At 43.8% G+C, this 17,876-nt stretch overlaps 1 protein-coding gene across 3 annotated transcripts in view; it reads left to right on the top strand.

The window, feature by feature from the left end:
- The window catches only part of Luc7l (LUC7 like), a 29,337-nt gene extending 11,515 nt beyond the window's left edge, over positions 1 to 17,822 (top strand). For all 3 annotated transcript variants that reach the window (XM_021186247.2, XM_021186248.3, XM_085833187.1), the window contains 7 exons: positions 2,976 to 3,086; positions 3,908 to 4,051; positions 8,371 to 8,547; positions 10,264 to 10,352; positions 11,838 to 11,867; positions 12,477 to 12,644; positions 13,948 to 17,822. In XM_021186247.2, coding sequence (XP_021041906.1) covers positions 2,976 to 3,086; positions 3,908 to 4,051; positions 8,371 to 8,547; positions 10,264 to 10,352; positions 11,838 to 11,867; positions 12,477 to 12,644; positions 13,948 to 14,089 — 861 coding nt within the window. In that variant the 3' untranslated portion in view covers positions 14,090 to 17,822. The remainder of the gene's footprint in view (positions 1 to 2,975; positions 3,087 to 3,907; positions 4,052 to 8,370; positions 8,548 to 10,263; positions 10,353 to 11,837; positions 11,868 to 12,476; positions 12,645 to 13,947) is intronic.
- Positions 17,823 to 17,876: the final 54 nt, after the last annotated feature.

The following is a 17,876-nucleotide window of genomic DNA, read 5'->3' as shown; positions in this document are numbered from 1 at the left end:
GCTATCTGGTTTTCAGGCAGGGTTGAATATGCCAAGGTGCTCTTAGGAATTGGTATCATTGTACCACCACCCCATAGGACCATTTAGATATAAGTGGTCAATTGTGATTAGAACCTGAGTTTTTTTTTTTTAAAGAGGCTCTTATATAGCCTTTTTTTTTTTTTTTTTTAAAGATTTATTTATTATTTGTTGTATGTAAGTACACTGTAGCTGTCTTCAGACACTCCAGAAGAGGGAGCCAGATCTCGTTACGGATGGTTGTGAGCCACCATGTGGTTGCTGGGATTTGAACTCTGGACCTTCGGAAGAGCAGTCGGGTGCTCTTACCCACTGAGCCATCTCACCAGCCCTTTTTTTTTTTTTTTTAAAGATTTATTTATTATTTATTGTATGTAAGTACACTGTAGCTGTCTTCAGACACTCCAGAAGAGGGAGCCAGATCTCATTATGGATGGTTGTGAGCCACCATGTGGTTGCTGGGATTTGAACTCTGGACCTTCGGAAGAGCAGTCGGGTGCTCTTACCCACTGAGCCATCTCACCAGCCCTTTTTTTTTTTTTTTTTTTTTTTTTTTTTAAAGATTTATTTATTATTTATTGTATGTAAGTACACTGTAGCTGTCTTCAGACACTCCAGAAGAGGGAGCCAGATCTCGTTACGGATGGTTGTGAGCCACCATGTGGTTGCTGGGATTTGAACTCTGGACCTTCGGAAGAGCAGTCGGGTGCTCTTACCCACTGAGCCATCTCACCAGCCCTTTTTTTTTTTTTTTTTTTTTTTTTTTTTTTTAAAGAGGCTCTTATATAGCCTTTTTTTTTTTTTTTTTTTTTAAAGATTTATTTATTATTTATTGTATGTAAGTACACTGTAGCTGTCTTCAGACACTCCAGAAGAGGGAGCCAGATCTCGTTACGGATGGTTGTGAGCCACCATGTGGTTGCTGGGATTTGAACTCTGGACCTTCGGAAGAGCAGTCGGGTGCTCTTACCCACTGAGCCATCTCACCAGCCCAGAACCTGAGTTTTACACTTAACTTTTTTTTTAGTCTTTAAATTTGCTGCCTTTATTTAGCCAAGTTACACTGGAAACACTTTTAAAGGAGAAGAAAGGGGCAGCAAAATGGAGTGCATTTTAAAGAATGTATCTGTTGGAAGACACTCCATGATTTGACACATGTTGTTCTTGTGCTCTGTGTTAGCTTTTAGGTTTTAGACATTTGAGTCCATTGCCAATGGACCAAGAGTCTGCTTATGATAAAGGCATGGCTCTGTATGGCTCCTGGGCGAGTCGTTGATCTGCTCTAGGTGCACAGTGTAGTGAGTAGAGTGTAGTGAGTGTAGTGGTGACCTGAGTGAGTGTGGTGGGAACTGCAGGATCCTGTATGGGGAACTGTTACTTTGGGTAAGGCGATCAGCTCTTCATCTTTCCAGAAGTACAGCTTACAAGTATCTTAATAAAATAGGTCAGATCTTTCCTTGCCCATCTACCTTCTCCTTCTCTCTTCCCCCTTCCTGTTTTGACACAGGTTTCTCTGTGTAGCCCTGGCTGCCCTGGAACTGGCTCTGTAGACCAGGCTGGCCTAGAACTCGAAGAGATCTGCCTACCTCCTTCTGCTGGGATTGAAGGTGTGCATTACCACTGCCCAGCTGTCTCTATTTTGTAAGAGTCCTGGGAAACCAATTCAGTCTTAATACTTCCATACTTTCTCAGCAAAGTCCTTGAAGCCATTGAGCCACTTCTGAGCTGCATGTCCTCTCTACATGGGAGGTGCCTTTCTTTATGTTAGACTATAGCCCCAAATTGGCCTCTTAACTCATAATAATCCTCTTGCCTCAGCCTTCTGTGTGCCTGTGGGACCAGATAACAAGCTTGGCTGTTTTTTAATAGGTGTTATCCACTTGTGGGACTTTCGTTGTTTGTTTTTATTTTTTTATTTTATTATTTATTATATACTTTTAAATATTTTTGTTTATTTTTACATTTATTTGCTTGTATACACACACACACACACACACGTTTGTAGAAATTGGTTCTCTCTTTCCATCATGTGGGTTCCAAGGACTGAACTTAGATTAATCAGGCTTGGTGTCCAGTACCTTTACCCATTAAGTTATCTTTCCAGCTCCTCACCTTGTTATTTGAGACAGGATCTCTTATTAGCTTGGAATGTACCAAGGCTGGTTGGTTGGGAAGCCTAGGAAATCCACCTGTTTCCACCTATTCAGTGCTGGAATGATAAAGGTTTTCTTTTACTGCTATGTGCACACTTTTGAGGGATTGAATTCAGGTGCTAAAGTTTGCATGGCTAACACTTGACCAGCCAAGCAATTTCCTTAGTTCACTTGGTAATGTTACAGAGAGTTAGAGATCCTTCTATAAGTTTGGAAATAAGTAAATCAGCTATTTGGTTTGACAAAACAATCATAATAAATTGGTAAGCAGAATATCAGCTCATGCTGTCACTACAAATACCAGTGGGAGGGATAGGAATTGTAATTACTTTTTATGAGATCTCATATGTAACCCTGGCTGGCCAGAAATTACAAAGATGTGCCCATCTAATAATGTATATAGGGAATTTCAGGCCCACAAGTGTTATGTAGTATGACCCTATCTCAAAACGATAACAACCAAACAAAGAAATACAGGCTTGTTCCTATTACACACATAGGTGGTAAGACTATGGAGTGTTGGCAGAATATGGTGTGCACACCTATCATCCAGAACTCTGGATGCTAAGGCAAGAAGACTGTGAGTTGAAGGCCAGTCTGGACTAGATACCATGTTGGGCCAGCCTTGTCTGTGAGACTTTGTCAGAGGAAGGTAGTCTGGAGATGTAATTTAGTAGAGTGCTTTTCTAGCATAGTCATGGTCTTGGGTGTAATCTCCAGCACTCCTCTTCTCAAATAAAAGCCATACACTGACAAAAACACCTATGTAGTATTGACCATAACTCTCTGCTTTCCCCAAACTAGGCTATGGATCACTTAGAGTCCTTCATTGCAGAGTGTGATCGGAGAACCGAACTTGCCAAAAAGCGGCTGGCTGAAACACAGGAGGAAATCAGTGCAGAAGTTTCGGCTAAGGTATATTAAGTAACTGCTATAACTCATTTTTTTTCTTACCCTCACACTGGGTGAGGATTCTGGATAGATGGTGCTTTCCGTCTTGGCTGTTTTCATTGGAGACAGGGTCTGTGACCAAGCATTTGTGTGTCACAGGAACCTGTATGCCTGCCTGCCTGCCTTTCTTTTATTCTTTTTGTGACAAGGTCTAACTAAGAAGATTAGGTCAGCCTTGAATTTACAGTGATCTGCCTGCCTCTTGAGTGCTAGGATTAAAGGCATGCAGATCTCATTAAAATTTCTTAGGCTGTACGCAGTTACTGATTAAAAAAAGATGCTATTGTGCTGATAAATCCTAGTGATTGGATAGTTTGCTTGCAACCTTAGTTTGCATGTTAAACCTTGACATTTTACTACCTATATCCAGAGCACAAAAGATGTGTAGACAAGAGTATCTTCTAAAGTGTCACTTTTAATATGATCTGTGTGCCATTGAAAATCAAAACCATGCAGTGGAGCATGCTGACTTACTTTCTGGTGTAATGACAGTAAGGATGTCACAGGGTGTTTTATGGTTCCAGGTGGCCTTGAACCAGCTATGTGAGAATGATCTTGAACTCATGATACCCCAACCCCGCACCCCTAGCCTCCATCCAAATGTTAGATCATAGGCCACCAGCTACATTGCCACTGAGCTTTAAAGTCTTTAGATATGTGTGTGGCTGAGTCTGGATTTTAAGATGTTTGTTTATTTTTCAGGGGAATAGGCCAGACATGCAGCAAGAAAAAGAGATACTTCGTTCTTCTGTATTGATATTCAGTATCTGATTCTCTGTCCTCAGGCAGAAAAGGTACATGAATTAAATGAAGAAATAGGAAAACTTCTTGCTAAAGCCGAGCAGCTAGGAGCTGAAGGAAATGTGGACGAATCCCAGAAGATTCTTATGGAAGTGGAGAAAGTTCGTGCAAAGAAAAAAGAAGCAGAGGTTAGTGGTTGTAGATTTTGAGACATAGTTTCTTTATATAGTCGTGGTTGTCCTAAAATTTGGCTGTGTAGACCAGGCTGGCCTTACTCACAGAGATCTGCCTGCTTCTTCTTCCCATGTGCTGATATTAAAGACTTGCACTATTATGTTTGGCTCTCTGTGTGTGTATGTGTATGCATGCGTGAGTGTATGTGTGTTTCAACGTTTTGTTTTTCTAAGTAGGGTTTGTCATTGTAGCCCTTGTTGTCCTTGAATTCACACTAAACCAGGCTGGCTTCAAACTCAGATCTGCCGGCCTCTGCCTCCGGAGAGCTGGGATAAAGGCGTGCACCACCACTACTGGCTATTTTTTTTTTTTCTAAAATTTTTTATTCATTTTGGTATTTTGCTTACTTGTATGTGTACCATGTGCATGTGTGTATGGTTCCCCTAGGAGACTAAATGACTCTGGAACTGGAGTTCATTTTCTGGTTGTGAGCTGTCATGTGAGTGCTGGGAACCAAACTTAACTCCTGGAATAGCAGCAATCATTCTTAATCACCGAGCCATCGTCTTGATTTTGTTTTGTTTGTTTTTAAACATGGTTTCCTTTTATTGTGCTGGCTGATCTGTGATATAAAATAATCCCTCTGCCCGAGCTTCCCAGTTACAGGTGTCAGCCATTATTCCCAGCTAAGAAACGTCTTAAGATAAGGGAAGTATTAGTGTTCAGTCACAGTGGACACACTTATGATCCCAATTCTTGGGGGTGGGGGTGGGCTAGGAGGATTAGGAATTCAAAACCAGCCTTGGCTACATAGTAAGTTTGATGCCAGTCTGGGCTGTCTACCTCAAAACAAGAAGAAAAGTGGCATTAGGGGAGTGATATTAATTTAACAAATTAGTATATTTGGGCCAATGTTAAGCCATTTCTATATTCTTTTTACTTCAAATGATATCTTTATAACCTAATGTGGTCACAAGTTTTCAGAAAATTTAAGGTTGGGTCAGAAACTTCCAAATTATCACCTAAAGTGCCCCATTATCAGCGCCCCCCCAACTGGACTGGTGTGTTACGATTAGTATGCCTATATTTAAACAGCAATCAGTCCAAATGCCGTCGTTTACATTAATCATAGTATTGTATAGTCTGTGGCTTTTAGGAAGTTTATTGAAGAACCTGTATCCATCTTTTATATAGCTTACATTCGCTCCTAAAACTTCTTTTTGATCTACCTGATTGGGGTGGGGGTGTTTGAAAGAGGAAGAGCGTGGGGCAGTGGTGGCGCACGCCTTTAATCCCAGCACTTTCTGATTTCTGAGTTCGAGGCCAGCCTGGTCTACAGAGTGAGTTCCAGGACAGCCAGGGCTACACAGAGAAACCCTGTCTGGAAAAACAAAAACAAACAAACAAACAAACAAAAAAAACAAAAGAAAGAGGAAGAGCATGGCTGTCTATGACCAGGACTCCCTACCCTGTCTGTTCTCCTTCATTTCTCCGTGACAGCTCTTTATCTATCAAAAGCCACATTCCTCTCTCACACACAAAAAGCTTAGCACAGTGGGGGAGATTCCACAGCTTCCTCCTTCTGAAGCGATCGGCACCAGGACCGTGCCCCTCCACATCTTAGTGTTGCCTTTTGGCCGGATTGGGAGCACTGTGACCTTCCCCATGGCAGCTTGCTTTTTTTATTTAGGTTTATTTATTTATTTTGAGTACACCATTGCTCTCTTCAGACACACCAGAAGAGGGCACCAGATCCCATTACAGATGATTGTGAGCCACCACCATGTAGTTGCTGGGAATTGAACTCAAGAACTCTGGAAGAGCAGTCGTTGCTTTTAACCACTGAGCCATCTCTCCAGCCCTAACATGATACTCTTAGAGAGTCCTCTTTTTGGGCAGATGAGGAAGCAGGTATAGAAAGCAGGTATTGTGGGCTGTAGAAATGACAGAACCATATATCCTGCCAGCACTTAATAATTGAGAATACAGGGATACACCTTCACAGACAGTTGATTAAACTTTTTTATTTGCGGGAGCGGATTATTACCCCAGCAGTCTTCATTTCTGAAACTGATTTTTAAGATAATGGTAAGCTGGGCACAGTAGCCCTTACTAGATATTCCAGTACTTGAGAGTACATGGAGACGTTCTTTCTGTTTAATTGTGTGTGTCCACATGCATGCATGTGTGCACAGGCATGCACTTAGGCTGAGACAATTACATTTTAGGGAGTTCTAGATTATAGACTATTTAATCTCTCTCTCTCTTTATGTGTGTGAGTGTATTGTATTGTCTTTTAAAAAAATGCTTTTCTTTTTTTCCCTTAGATATTTTCTTTATTTACATTTCAAATGTTATCCCCTTTCCTAGTTTCCTCTCAGAAAATCCTCTATCCCTTCCCCCTGCTCCCCAACCCACCCACTCCTGCTTCCTGGCCCTGGCATTCCCCTATACTGGGGCATAGAATTTTCGCAAGACCAAGGGCCTCTCCTCCCATTGATGGCTGACTAGGCCATCATCTGCTACATATGCAGCTAGAGACACAAGTCCCACCATGTGTTTTCTTTGGTTGGTGGTTTAGTCCCAGGGAGCTCTGGGGGTACTGGTTAGTTCATATTGTTGTTCCTCCTATAGGGCTGCAGACCCCTTCTGCTCCTTGGGTTCTTTCTGTAGCTCCTTCATTGTGGATCCTGTGCTCTGTCCAGTGGATGACTGTGAGCATTCACTTCTGTGTTTGCCAGGTACTAGCAGAGCCTCACAGGAGACAGCTATATCAGGGTCCTGTCAGCAAAATCTTGTTGGCATTTGCAATAGTGTTTGGGTTTGGTGGTTGTTTATGGGATGGATCCTCAGGTGGGGCAGTCTCTGGATGGACCTTCCTTCAGTCTCTGCTCCAAACTTGGTCTCTGTAACTCCTTCCATGGGTATTTTGTTCCCACGAATGCTTTTCTTCAATGAATTTGCAGCATTGTTTAACTGGAGTTCAAGTACTAGTTAGTGTTCCTGATTTCTTTCTGTTTGTATTATGCTTTGAGGCAGAATGAGAGATTTTTCTATATACTTTTTTTTTTTTTTTTTTTTTTTTTTTTGAGACAGAGTTTCTCTGTAGCCCTGGCTGTCCTGGAACTCACTTTGTAGACTAGGCTGGCCTTGAACTCGGAAATCCGCCTGCCTCTGCCTTCCGAGTGCTGGGATTAAAGGTGTGCGCCACCACGCCCGGCCTCTATATACATTTTAGTATTCCTGGAGGATGCTTCTTATGTGTTGTGTACTTTTCTCTTCGAGGAAAGTGTCTGTGATTGGCCTTTTCACCAGAACTTTTAGACCTGCATTTGATGTATCCTGGATATTAGGACACAATTGCTATGACTGCTCTAGTTTTTGCTTACTTGTAAAATATATTTACTTTTAATTCTGTGTGTGAAGGGCTATGTGCATGTGAGTGTAGGTTGCTGAGATGAACTAGAGGCATTGGGTTGCCCTTGAGTCGGAGTTACTGGTGGTTGCGAGCTGCCTACCATGAGTGCTGGGAATTGATCTATTTCAGGTCTTCTGCATGAACAGTACAGATTCTTTTGCTGCTGTTCTTTTGAGATAGGGTTTTTCTGTGTAACAGCCCTGTGGCTGTCCTGGAACTCAGGTTGTAGATCAGGCTGACTTCAAATTCACAAAGATTCACCAGCTTCTGCCTCCTGAGATTAAGTGTCTGTGACCACACCCAGGGAGCAGCATACATTCTTGAGTACAATCTTTTCAGCCCAATTATTTTTTCAAGTTAAAAAAAATATGTATTTGGGTGTTGTCTTTATTGGCGTATTACCTGTGTTTAGTGTTCTCAGAAGCCAGAGAAAAGCCCCAGATCCTGTCACTGGATACGGAGAGATGATTGTTAGCCTCCTTGTGGCTGCTGGGAGCCACCCCAGGGCTTCTTCAGCACCAGTCTTTATTAGTTTTTGGGATCTCTTCCCTATTCTTATTCAGAAACATATCTTCCCTGCTGATCTCTGAGAATAGTCCTTATCTCCATATTTGAATTGTCTTTTTTCCTTTGATGAGACAAACATAAATGTTTTTTTTTGTTTTTTTCAAGACAGGGTTTTTCTGTGTAGCTGTGTGACTGTCCTGGAGCTCAGAGAACTACCTGCCTCTAAATGTTAGTTAAAAAAAAAAAACCAAAAACCAAGTGAAATTGAAGTTTCCAACATAACCTAAAGCTGATCAATCCAGTTTCAGTATGTAGTAAAACGTTGCCTACGTTTCATGTTTTTCCATTTGGAGGACCTTTGCAGCGTGACAGTTCTGAAATGCCTCATCTTTATTTTTTCCCCCATAGGAAGAATATAGAAATTCCATGCCTGCATCTAGTTTTCAACAGCAAAAACTCCGTGTTTGCGAGGTTTGTTCAGCTTACCTTGGTCTCCATGACAATGACCGTCGGCTTGCAGACCACTTCGGGGGCAAGTTACACCTGGGGTTCATTCAGATCCGGGAGAAGCTTGATCAGTTGAGGGTATGTTAATATATTGTTTCTGGAGAGCTCCTTGGAGTCTTGTTACTTTTAGCTTTAATTAAAAAAAGTTATCTGTATTCTTTAAGTTGGATTTGGACATGTTTCTGTGTTGTTTGTTTCCTTTTTGTTTTGTTGTTTGGGTGCGGGAAGTGGGTGTGGCTGCAAGGGCCAATTTGGTTACTGCGCAGTGAGGCTGCATGCGTGGGCTGCCTGTCAGGCTGGACTGTTCCTCGTAATCCGGACCTGTCATCTTGTCGGTGACCGATCTGAGCTCGTGCCTGGAGCGTGTGTGAATTCTGATTGGATGAGGTGGGGTGGAGCTAGATGAAGTCAGTAGGCGCGAGTAGAGGAGTTTTGGGTACAGCCCTTGAGTAGAAGAAGCTGTTTTAAGAGAAGCAGTAGTAGAAGCTAGCTGTTGTAAGTAAAGCTGCAGGAAGGAGTAGAGGAAGAAGCTGCTGGGGAAGAGAGCTGTAGGGAAAAAGCCCGAAGTAAAGAAGCTGCTGCGTGAACCCGACTTGGTGTCCATGTCGTTCCTGTAGCCTTGGGCGACAAGGGCTTGAAGGACCTGCAGCGTTTGGGTTTTGTTTTTTATTTTTGATTTATTTTAACTTATTTATTTTTATTTTATGTACATTGGTGTTTTGCTTATGTCTGTGTGAGATTATCAGATTCCCTGAAACTGGAGGTATAGACAGTTATGAGCTGCCATGTAGGTGGTGAGAATCGAACCAAGGTCTTCTGGAAGAGAGGCTGGTGTTTTTTTTTTTTTTTTTTGTCTGAGACAGGGTTTCTCTGTGTAGCCCTGGCTGTCCTGGAACTCACTCTGTAGACCAGGCTGGCCTCGAACTCAGAAATTCGCCTGCCTCTGCCTCCCAAGTGCTGGGATTAAAGGCGTGGCCCAAAATTGCCTGACATATTTCTGGGTTTAAAAAAAGAAAAAGTTTCATTTTATGTGTGGGAGAAGTAATTTGTCTGCATGAATATCTTATTTGTGTACCATATTCTTGCAGTGCCTTTGGAGGCCAGAAGAGGGCAACGGATCCCTTGGAGTTAGAGCCAGTTTTTACTCACATGTGGACTCTAAAGTTCTCTGTCCCATGGCAGAGCAGCCTACCTGCTGAGCTGTCTGTTCAGTCCCATTCTTTCCTTTGTGTTCTCTCGTTCTCTCATCCTCCCTCCCTTCCTCCCTCTCTCCCTCTTCCCTTCTCCCTCTCCCCCTCCCTCTCTCTCAGTATTATTGGTGTGTTGTAGAGGCACTTGACACTTCTCAAGCTAGCTTAAGTTGATGCTGATTTGGTAGTAGAGGTTCTCAGAGCCTCCTGCTTCTGTTGCATATAGGACCAAGCTTGATGGATTGTGCTGATATATCATAGCACACACCAAATCAAAAGTGAGCTGTTTTCTGGCTACCTCCATCTCTACTCCCAACAGCAGGGTGCTATTGCTTTTGGTCTGAGTGAGTTACGTTTCTTTAACTAACATTTCTTACTACAAAGCTCATGGAGAGGCTGAAGGATGAACAGCTAAGTTTATGGCTTGGTTTGAAGCATTGTGATTTAAGCCCTGTGCCTTAGAAGTTCAGCCCCTTTTCTGTAATTTGTCACCAAATGTAGAAAATGATGGTTAATTTTTTTTCATGTGTTCTGTTAGGTTTTAAATGAGTAGAATATTGTTTCCTAAAAGCTGTTGCTTTTCCTTATTTTCCCATTTATTTAGAAAACTGTGGCTGAAAAACAGGAAAAAAGAAATCAGGATCGATTGAGGAGAAGAGAGGAGAGAGAGCGAGAAGAGCGCTTGGGCAGGAGGTAAGCATGGGGTAGCCTTAGGAAACTGCTGTTGCTGTTTTGTGACTTGGAGCCATCAGTGTTTGAAACATGTAAAAGCATTTATTTATTTATTAGATTTATTTATTTATTATTATATGTAAGTACACTGTCTTCAGACACACCAGAAGAGGGCGTCAGATGGTTGTGAGCCACCATGTGGTTGCTGGGATTTGAACTCTGGACCTTCGGAAGAGCAGTTGGGTGCTCTTACGCACTGAGCCATCTCACCAGTCCCTGCATTTATTTGTTTTGAAGCAGGGTCTTACTAATGTAATCCAGACTGACCTAGAATTTGCAGATATGTGCCTGCTTTTGTTTCCCAAGGGCTGAGATTAGGGTATATGCCATCACACCTGGCTCCAGTGTATGTAGCCTTTAAAAGCAAAACCTATGAGACATACTCACTGTGGTCAGGTGCAACACTGATTGGAGCTAGGGAAGGAGGAGCTGACAAGGGTCCCCTCTCCTTTTTCCTCTTACTCCCTCTGTCCGTGTGTCCCTCTCTACCCCCTACAGTTGCCCTGTATAGCTCCAGCTGTCCTGGGACTTGTTCTGTAGACCCCTGGCTGCCCTCAAACTCAGATCCACTTGGCTCTGCCTCCTAAGGACTGGGATTAAAGGTCTGTCCCACTGCTACCCAGCCATCTTTTAAACTCACCCAGACAGCTCCTCTGACAGCTGGCCATGGAGCCCTTATCAAATAGGGAAGGCAGAAGTGGATCTACTAATGGTAGCTAAGCAGCAGTCTCATGGCAGTGCCTTGAAGGGAAATCATCAGCTTTGTGAGGGTGGAAGCTTTGTATGGCTGTCTTTTTTCTTTTTTCTTTTTTTTTTTTAATTGGTTATGTGGGGTCACTGGACAGACTTTACCATAAAATATGTGGTTGGAATATGTTCTTGCCCATTGAGAAGCAAAATGTAAGGTGTTTGGCAAAAGCCTCCACACCAGTGAGGCACTAATGGGAGTTAGGAGGCAGGAAGAATGTGGGTGGTAAGGTCTGGGGTAGGCTGTCTGGAGTAGAACTGACTGGGCTTAGTGATTGTTTTTTCTTTTCTTCTTGGTCTTTTGATACAGTGTTTTCTGTATATCCCAGGCTGTTGTGGAACCAGCCTTGTAGATCAGGGATCTGATTGTCTCTGCTTCTCCCTGCTGGGATTAAAGCATGTATTACCATGCCCACCTAGCCTTTTTGGTTTCTGATCTGGAGTTGTTCCTTACCTAGGACAGGGAGGGTGGAGCCAGGAATAGGGGTTAGAATTTGGCTGTATTCAATTTGAGATGCCTGAGAAGTACTCAGATAAATATTTGGGATTCATTTCAAAGAAAAGATCAGAGCCAGACTCATCTATGCACTCTTGAAGCATCTCACTAAGTTGCCTTAGCTGGCTTCAGATTCACGGAGATCCATTTTCCTTTGTCTCTTAGATGGATTAACATTTTCATCTATTTATCTTTCTGTTTAGGTCTGGATCAAGAACCCGAGATCGCAGAAGGTAGGTTTCAAGATCTATCACAGGGCTCTCAGGTTGAGTGCCTTTTTCTGTAAAAACATTTAATTGATGTTCACAGCCTCACAGGACTGTTTTGTGAAGAGTATAGATGTTAGGGTTTAGCACAGTAGAAAGATACCACATGGACTGCCATGCTTTCACACATATGCTGCCACTGCTGGGAAGAGCTGGGGGAAGAGCAACTAGGAATGTCCAAGGCCTCTTTTTGTTTGTTTCGGTTTTTTTGGGTTGGTGGTGGTTGGTTTTGTTTTTTGAGATGGGTTTCTCTGTATAACTTGTCTGTCCTGGAATTCTTATTGAAGAGGCTGGCCTTGAATTTAGAGATCTGCCTGTTTCTGCCTCTCAAGTGCTGATATTAAAGGCATATGCCACCTTACCTGGCCAAGACCTATCTTTTCAAGAAACATTCAGGGGAAAGATAATGGCCTTCAGATTAATTCAGGGGACTTTTTCACTTCCAAACTGTACATTGTAGGAGGAAAAAGAAATCCCAGTAACCCTGAAGGCCAATCGATGCTGAGAGCTGAGGAACGAGTATGGTTTGATCCATCACAGTGATATCTTAGCTTTCAAATCATCTGGGTTTTCCAGGTCACGCTCCCGGGATCGTCGACGGAGGCGGTCTAGGTCTGCCTCCAGAGAGCGGCGGAAGTTTTCCCGTTCCAGGTCCCGAGATAGATACAGGCGCCATCGCAGCCGTTCCCGGAGCCACAGCCGGGGTCACCGCCGGGCTTCCAGGGACCGGAGTACAAAATACAAGTAACTACTCTGACTCCTCCTCCGTAACTCACCCGGAGTGAGCCCTGTCTCTGTGCCCAGGGACTCCTCCTCCGTAACTCACCCGGAGTGAGCCCTGTCTCTGTGCCCAGGGTCTGCTGAGATCTGTCTCCTGGCCTTTTGGCCATTTCGTCTGGTAGGGACAAGGTTGGGCTTGTGGGGATGCAGGTTCTGGGTGACAAGCACCCAGTGTTGGTGCCCTGAGGAATAGAGAGTGGCACCAACACTTGATTGGGATGGGGTAGGGCATTGAGCTCTCACACGGCCCTCCGTTTGGCTGGGCTTTACGTACTTTAACTTGGTAAAAAGCAGCGGAGATTTTTGTCTTGATTAGGTTTTGCTTAATTACTTCTCTTGGACATTTTTATTTTTAAAATTTTGTTTTGAGACAGGCATTCACTTTGTAACATAGGTTGGCTTGAACTCAGGATGCTCCTGTGTGCTGACATGACGAGTGTCTCTCCCCATGCTTGACCTGTGCCTTTCCATCCCACTTTCCATTGTCGTTACATCCTGGGTCACATTTCACATGCAAAGCTTTGCTGTACTCCCATTTGTTTTGTTTCTGTTACACTGAAAACTTCCTTATTAAAATTCTTTGCTTTTTATTTACTTTTATTATATGTATACATTAGTGTATTATGTCATGTGTGTTACTGTGTGTGTGTGTGTACATGTATTGTTTGGAGGACAAAAAAAGGTATTGGATGCTCTGTAGCTGGAGTTACTGGTGATTTGGGGATACCCAACTTGGGTGCTGGGAAATTAGCTCAGTTCTTCACAAGAACATCATATCCTCACTTATGTCTCTAGCCCTTATTAGACCTTTTCTAATGTTACCTTTTATCAGATATTTTGAGACCAAATCTCCTGCAGACTTAGTTACTCCTGTCTGTCTCACCCTCCTGAGTGTGAGGATTACAGGTGTTAGCCACCATCACCAGCTAAAAGGGTCAAATTTTCTTTTTTAAAAGATTATCTGTGTCATCAGAAACCTAATGAAGTCAAGCTTGGCCTGGTGCTGATGGTGGTACATTCCTTTAATCTCAGCACTGGGGAGGCAGAACAGGTGAATCTCTTGAGTTTGAGGTCTGCCTGGCATACAGAAGGAGTTTCAGGATAGCCAGGGCCACATGGAAAAACCTTGTCTTAAAAAAGTGCCTGAATGTGGTGGGGGCATGCCCTTCTCTCATCCAGGGTTGAGGGTCTGCCTTACTGGTTCCTGTGCAACAGCCAGCCAGAGGGAGGTGGCAGCCTCTGCTGAGCCTCTGGTTCACTTTCCCAGGTTCTCCAGGGAGCGCTCATTGAGAGAGGAATCCTGGGAGTACGGGCGGAATGAACGAGGGCCCACTGACTGGAGGCTGGAGAATTCCAATGGCAAGACTGCATCGCGGAGGTCGGAGGAGAAGGAGGCTGGCGAGATCTGAATCTGGCTCAGGCGCTGTAAATAGTCTGACAAATGTTCGGCACCGCCTAAATTACCCTTTATATTTGCTGATACAACTCATCTTTTGTAGTTAAAATTTCTATTGTTTGGTCCTAGCTGTGAGTCTCTAGAGTTGTTCAGAGCTGCTTCTGTGTTTGGGGTTACATTGTATAGGAACAAATAAATGTGGCGGCTGCCTCCTGACAGCTGTGTTGGGGTATCTGCTGTCCTCTACAGTAGAGGCACTTCACTAGGACCCGCACCTGTGGAGCAAAGGCTGGTGCTGCCGTTACCTGAGGAAACTGACCAAATGTCTGACCAATTGAATTTTTGGCACTCCCAACACACTTAACTGAGCCAGATGTATGTGGCTTCCCTTCCTGGTTCACACTCTGCATCTTAGCTGCTCATGTACTCTCAGTGCAGACATAGAACAGGTTCTGTGGATGGGAGAAGGAGCCATATGACACAATTATTTCCCTAGGAAGAGCTGTATCTGTTGAAACCTTAGCTCAGGTCAGCTACACTGCAGTTCCATTTTGTTACTTAGGTGGAATAAAGACATAGATGACCTGCTAATCAAGGAGGCCTTGAGGGAGAGTTACAGCTTAGGTCAGGTATTCTGGGAGGTTTATACTCAAGACAGGCTAACCGTTACCCCCTGAGCATTTGTTGTTGCTCACAAGGACCAATGCCTTAAGACCAAAGTGAAGCCCAAATAGAAAGGATCACTGAATAGGAGTTGGCTTCCCTTCACTTGTCTTGGGGAGGGAGGTATTACAGTTTGTTTTTGGAGGGAACTTTAGTAGGTTGTGTTAAATGAAAAAGCCCCCCCCCCCCCCCCCCCCCCCCGTGCTGTGCTTGTAAAAACTTCAATGCTGTTCTTGAGCTGTTGATTTGATGGTTGCACATAGGACCTTGTGATTTTGTAATGTGGCTCCTTGTGATGCTGTGGACTCCCGTCTGTAGGAGGATATGTGTGTGGGTACCTGCTCTGCGGGTATTGTGAAAACAGGCTTTCCTTGATCAGCTGTCTCCATATACAAGGAGGTAGGGTGGACTATCTCTGGAGGCACTGGGCTCTGTACCATACACAGGTGCCATGTGTAGATTTCATTCATCTCTAGCCCCTTGGCCTCCAGGTGGGGCTCAGTTTAGTTCTGCTGTCTCCCTGGAATAAGGTTTGTACCTGGCCTTCTTGGTCCCAGGTAGACATTTTGACTAGCTGTGACCACTTATGCTGGGCACATTTTGTTTCTTGGACTCTTTTGGGCCTTAACTGGACAGTCCTAACCTTAGATCCAACATCAGCATGTCTGGTTTGGATCCCTTTCTATCTAAATATAAATGTGTGTATGGAGAAACGGCTGTTTTGCTTTATTTTATCACAGAGTAAAGATTCTGGAATCATTTCTGTGCCATGGCCTGTAGTGCCCACAGGATAATCCCTGGGCTCACATGATATACAACTACAACTACTGGGGTACAGTAGGCAGACCCCCTGCCTCGGTAGCATCTTTTTGAGTGGTCGGCTTCCCCAGTCTCTTGTGGAGGGTGAGTTTTTACAAGGATGTTGTGGCAAAAGTTTTTTTGTTGGTTTTTGAACTTTTTCTGGAAAGACAGTCTTGCCTAGGCGGGCAGACTTGGATTTCAGGACTCAAGGCACATTTGTTTCTGTCCCAAGTAGCTGTTTCTAACAACTGTCCCAACATGCCTAGATGCTTTGTTTTTGTTTTCTTGGGTTTTTTTTTTTTTGTTTGTTTGTTTGTTTTTTTGAGACAGGGTTTTCTGTATAGAACCAGCTGGCCTCAAACTCAGAGATCTACCTTACTCTGCCTCCTGATGTTTTGTTAACTTTTCTTAAGTGGAGTTTCCTGTAATTCAGGTGGACATAGATAACCAGAGATCTGTTTGTGGTGTTGTTGGTAGCTCTGGACATTATGCAAGAAATCATAGGGTCCCTGGGCAGTGGTGGCGCACATCTTTAATCCCAGTGCTTGGGAGGCAGAGGCAGGCAGATTTCTGAGTTCCAGGCCAGCCTGGTCTACAGAGGGAGACCCAGGACAGCCAAGGCTACATAGAGAAACCCTGTCTCGAAAAAACCAAAAAGAAAAAAAAAAAAATCATAGGGTCTTCCATCTGTAACCTGAGGCCTGAGGCAGGTACTGATTACGCAGAGCAAGGAAGAACTGGGAGAGCCAGTAGTTTTCAAAAACCCAGTAACCAGTCACCCATGGGCTCAGCCCACAGGAAGTGGGTATCCAGCTCAGAGAGAGTAGATACATCCTTCCTGGACCCTCTTGTTCTTTCTAGGCCTTTGGTGATGTTCAGTGCACTGAGTGAAGAGGTTGGAGTGCACTGAGTGTTGGAGGCCTCTTGAATTTCCCAATGTCCCATGGTCATGGTAACAGGTAAAAGGCTGGATCTTCACTTGGATCTGTGACACTTGGAATTTGGCCCATTGCATTGAAAGAATAGTCACTTAATATCCAGATAATGAGGGGAGTTGCAGGTTGTGCCTCTTGGAGGACCCATCCCCAGTTCAGCAGTACTTGGAAGTCAGTACCCGAGTCATGTGGCTTAGGAATGTCACTGTCTGTCAAGGCCTGTATGGTGAGCCACAAGTATCCAGAGTGGGCCAGGTGAAGGTTAACAAGCTGACAATTGCTTCAGGAATCTCTGGTAGAACTTGGTTATCCTGATGGGGGGGTCCCAGCAGCAGGATCAGTTGTCTGCGTTTGACTTGACTCTGCAGTCTGGTCCTAGAATGTGTGAGCTCTGTTTGTTTCCAAAGGTAGCTGTGGCCTGGCAGCTTTAAGCTTACCTGGACTCTAAAGCCTCACATTTTATACGTGGCATGCACTATTAGCATACACTGAATTTTAGTGTGTACTTTGTCAGTGTCTTCTGCCTACTGAGTTCTTAACACACTTCCTTGGGTCTAAATTTAAATTTACTGCTAAAATGAAAGTAATTTTCAAGATACTGTTGTTAGGTGTGTGACTTCTAGCACATGTTTTTTTCAGAACAGTGATATTTATAGAATACTGTGATGTATTCCAGTGATAGCAAAATGCAATAAAGCTTCTTATAACAAACTCCCATTATAACCACTTCTGATGGGTATAAGTCAGTGACATTTACGTGTCCAGTGTTGTGAAGTGGTCTGATACAAAGTTGCGGATGTTTGATCCAGACAGAAACTTCAGCCCACCATTTGGAACTGACTGGCTTCTCCTGAGCCCCCTGGCAACCAGGAACCCGTTTTCTCTCTAGTTTGCTCATTTGGGTATTTCACAAACATGGACTCATGCACTGGATGGCTTTTGGTGTGTTGGCTTCTTCCACTCAAGGTTTCTACAAAACTCAGCTGTGTGATGTAATCTCATTACTTTTATGAGTAAGAAATACTCCATTCTGAGTGTAAGCTACATATTTCTCACTGTGGTGGTTAACCTGCTAAACTCGATGGCCTTAGAAATGCCATGAGAACACACCCCTGCAGGTGTTTCCAGGGGATTCAGTGAGAGATCCACCAAGGATGTGGGCGGCGGCACCATCCTATATGCTGGGATCCTAGAATGAAGAAAAAGGAGGGCAAGAGCTGAGCACCAGCCATCTCTCAACTTCCTGACTGCAGATGCAATGTGACCAGCTGCCTTAAGTTCCTGCAACCATGACTTCCCACCACTGTACCCTTATACTGTGAGCCAAATAAACCTTCCCTCAGTTGCTCTTGTCGGGTGTTTTGTCACTCGTGGGCCCAGGGAAAAGAGACTCTGATGTTA

This window comes from Mus caroli, unplaced genomic scaffold, assembly GCF_978045245.1.
Source record: "Mus caroli unplaced genomic scaffold, Mus_caroli_1 scaffold_18, whole genome shotgun sequence".
In the NCBI taxonomy this organism is placed as follows: Eukaryota; Metazoa; Chordata; class Mammalia; order Rodentia; family Muridae; genus Mus; species Mus caroli.
This window is presented reverse-complemented; position numbering and strand designations above follow the sequence as displayed.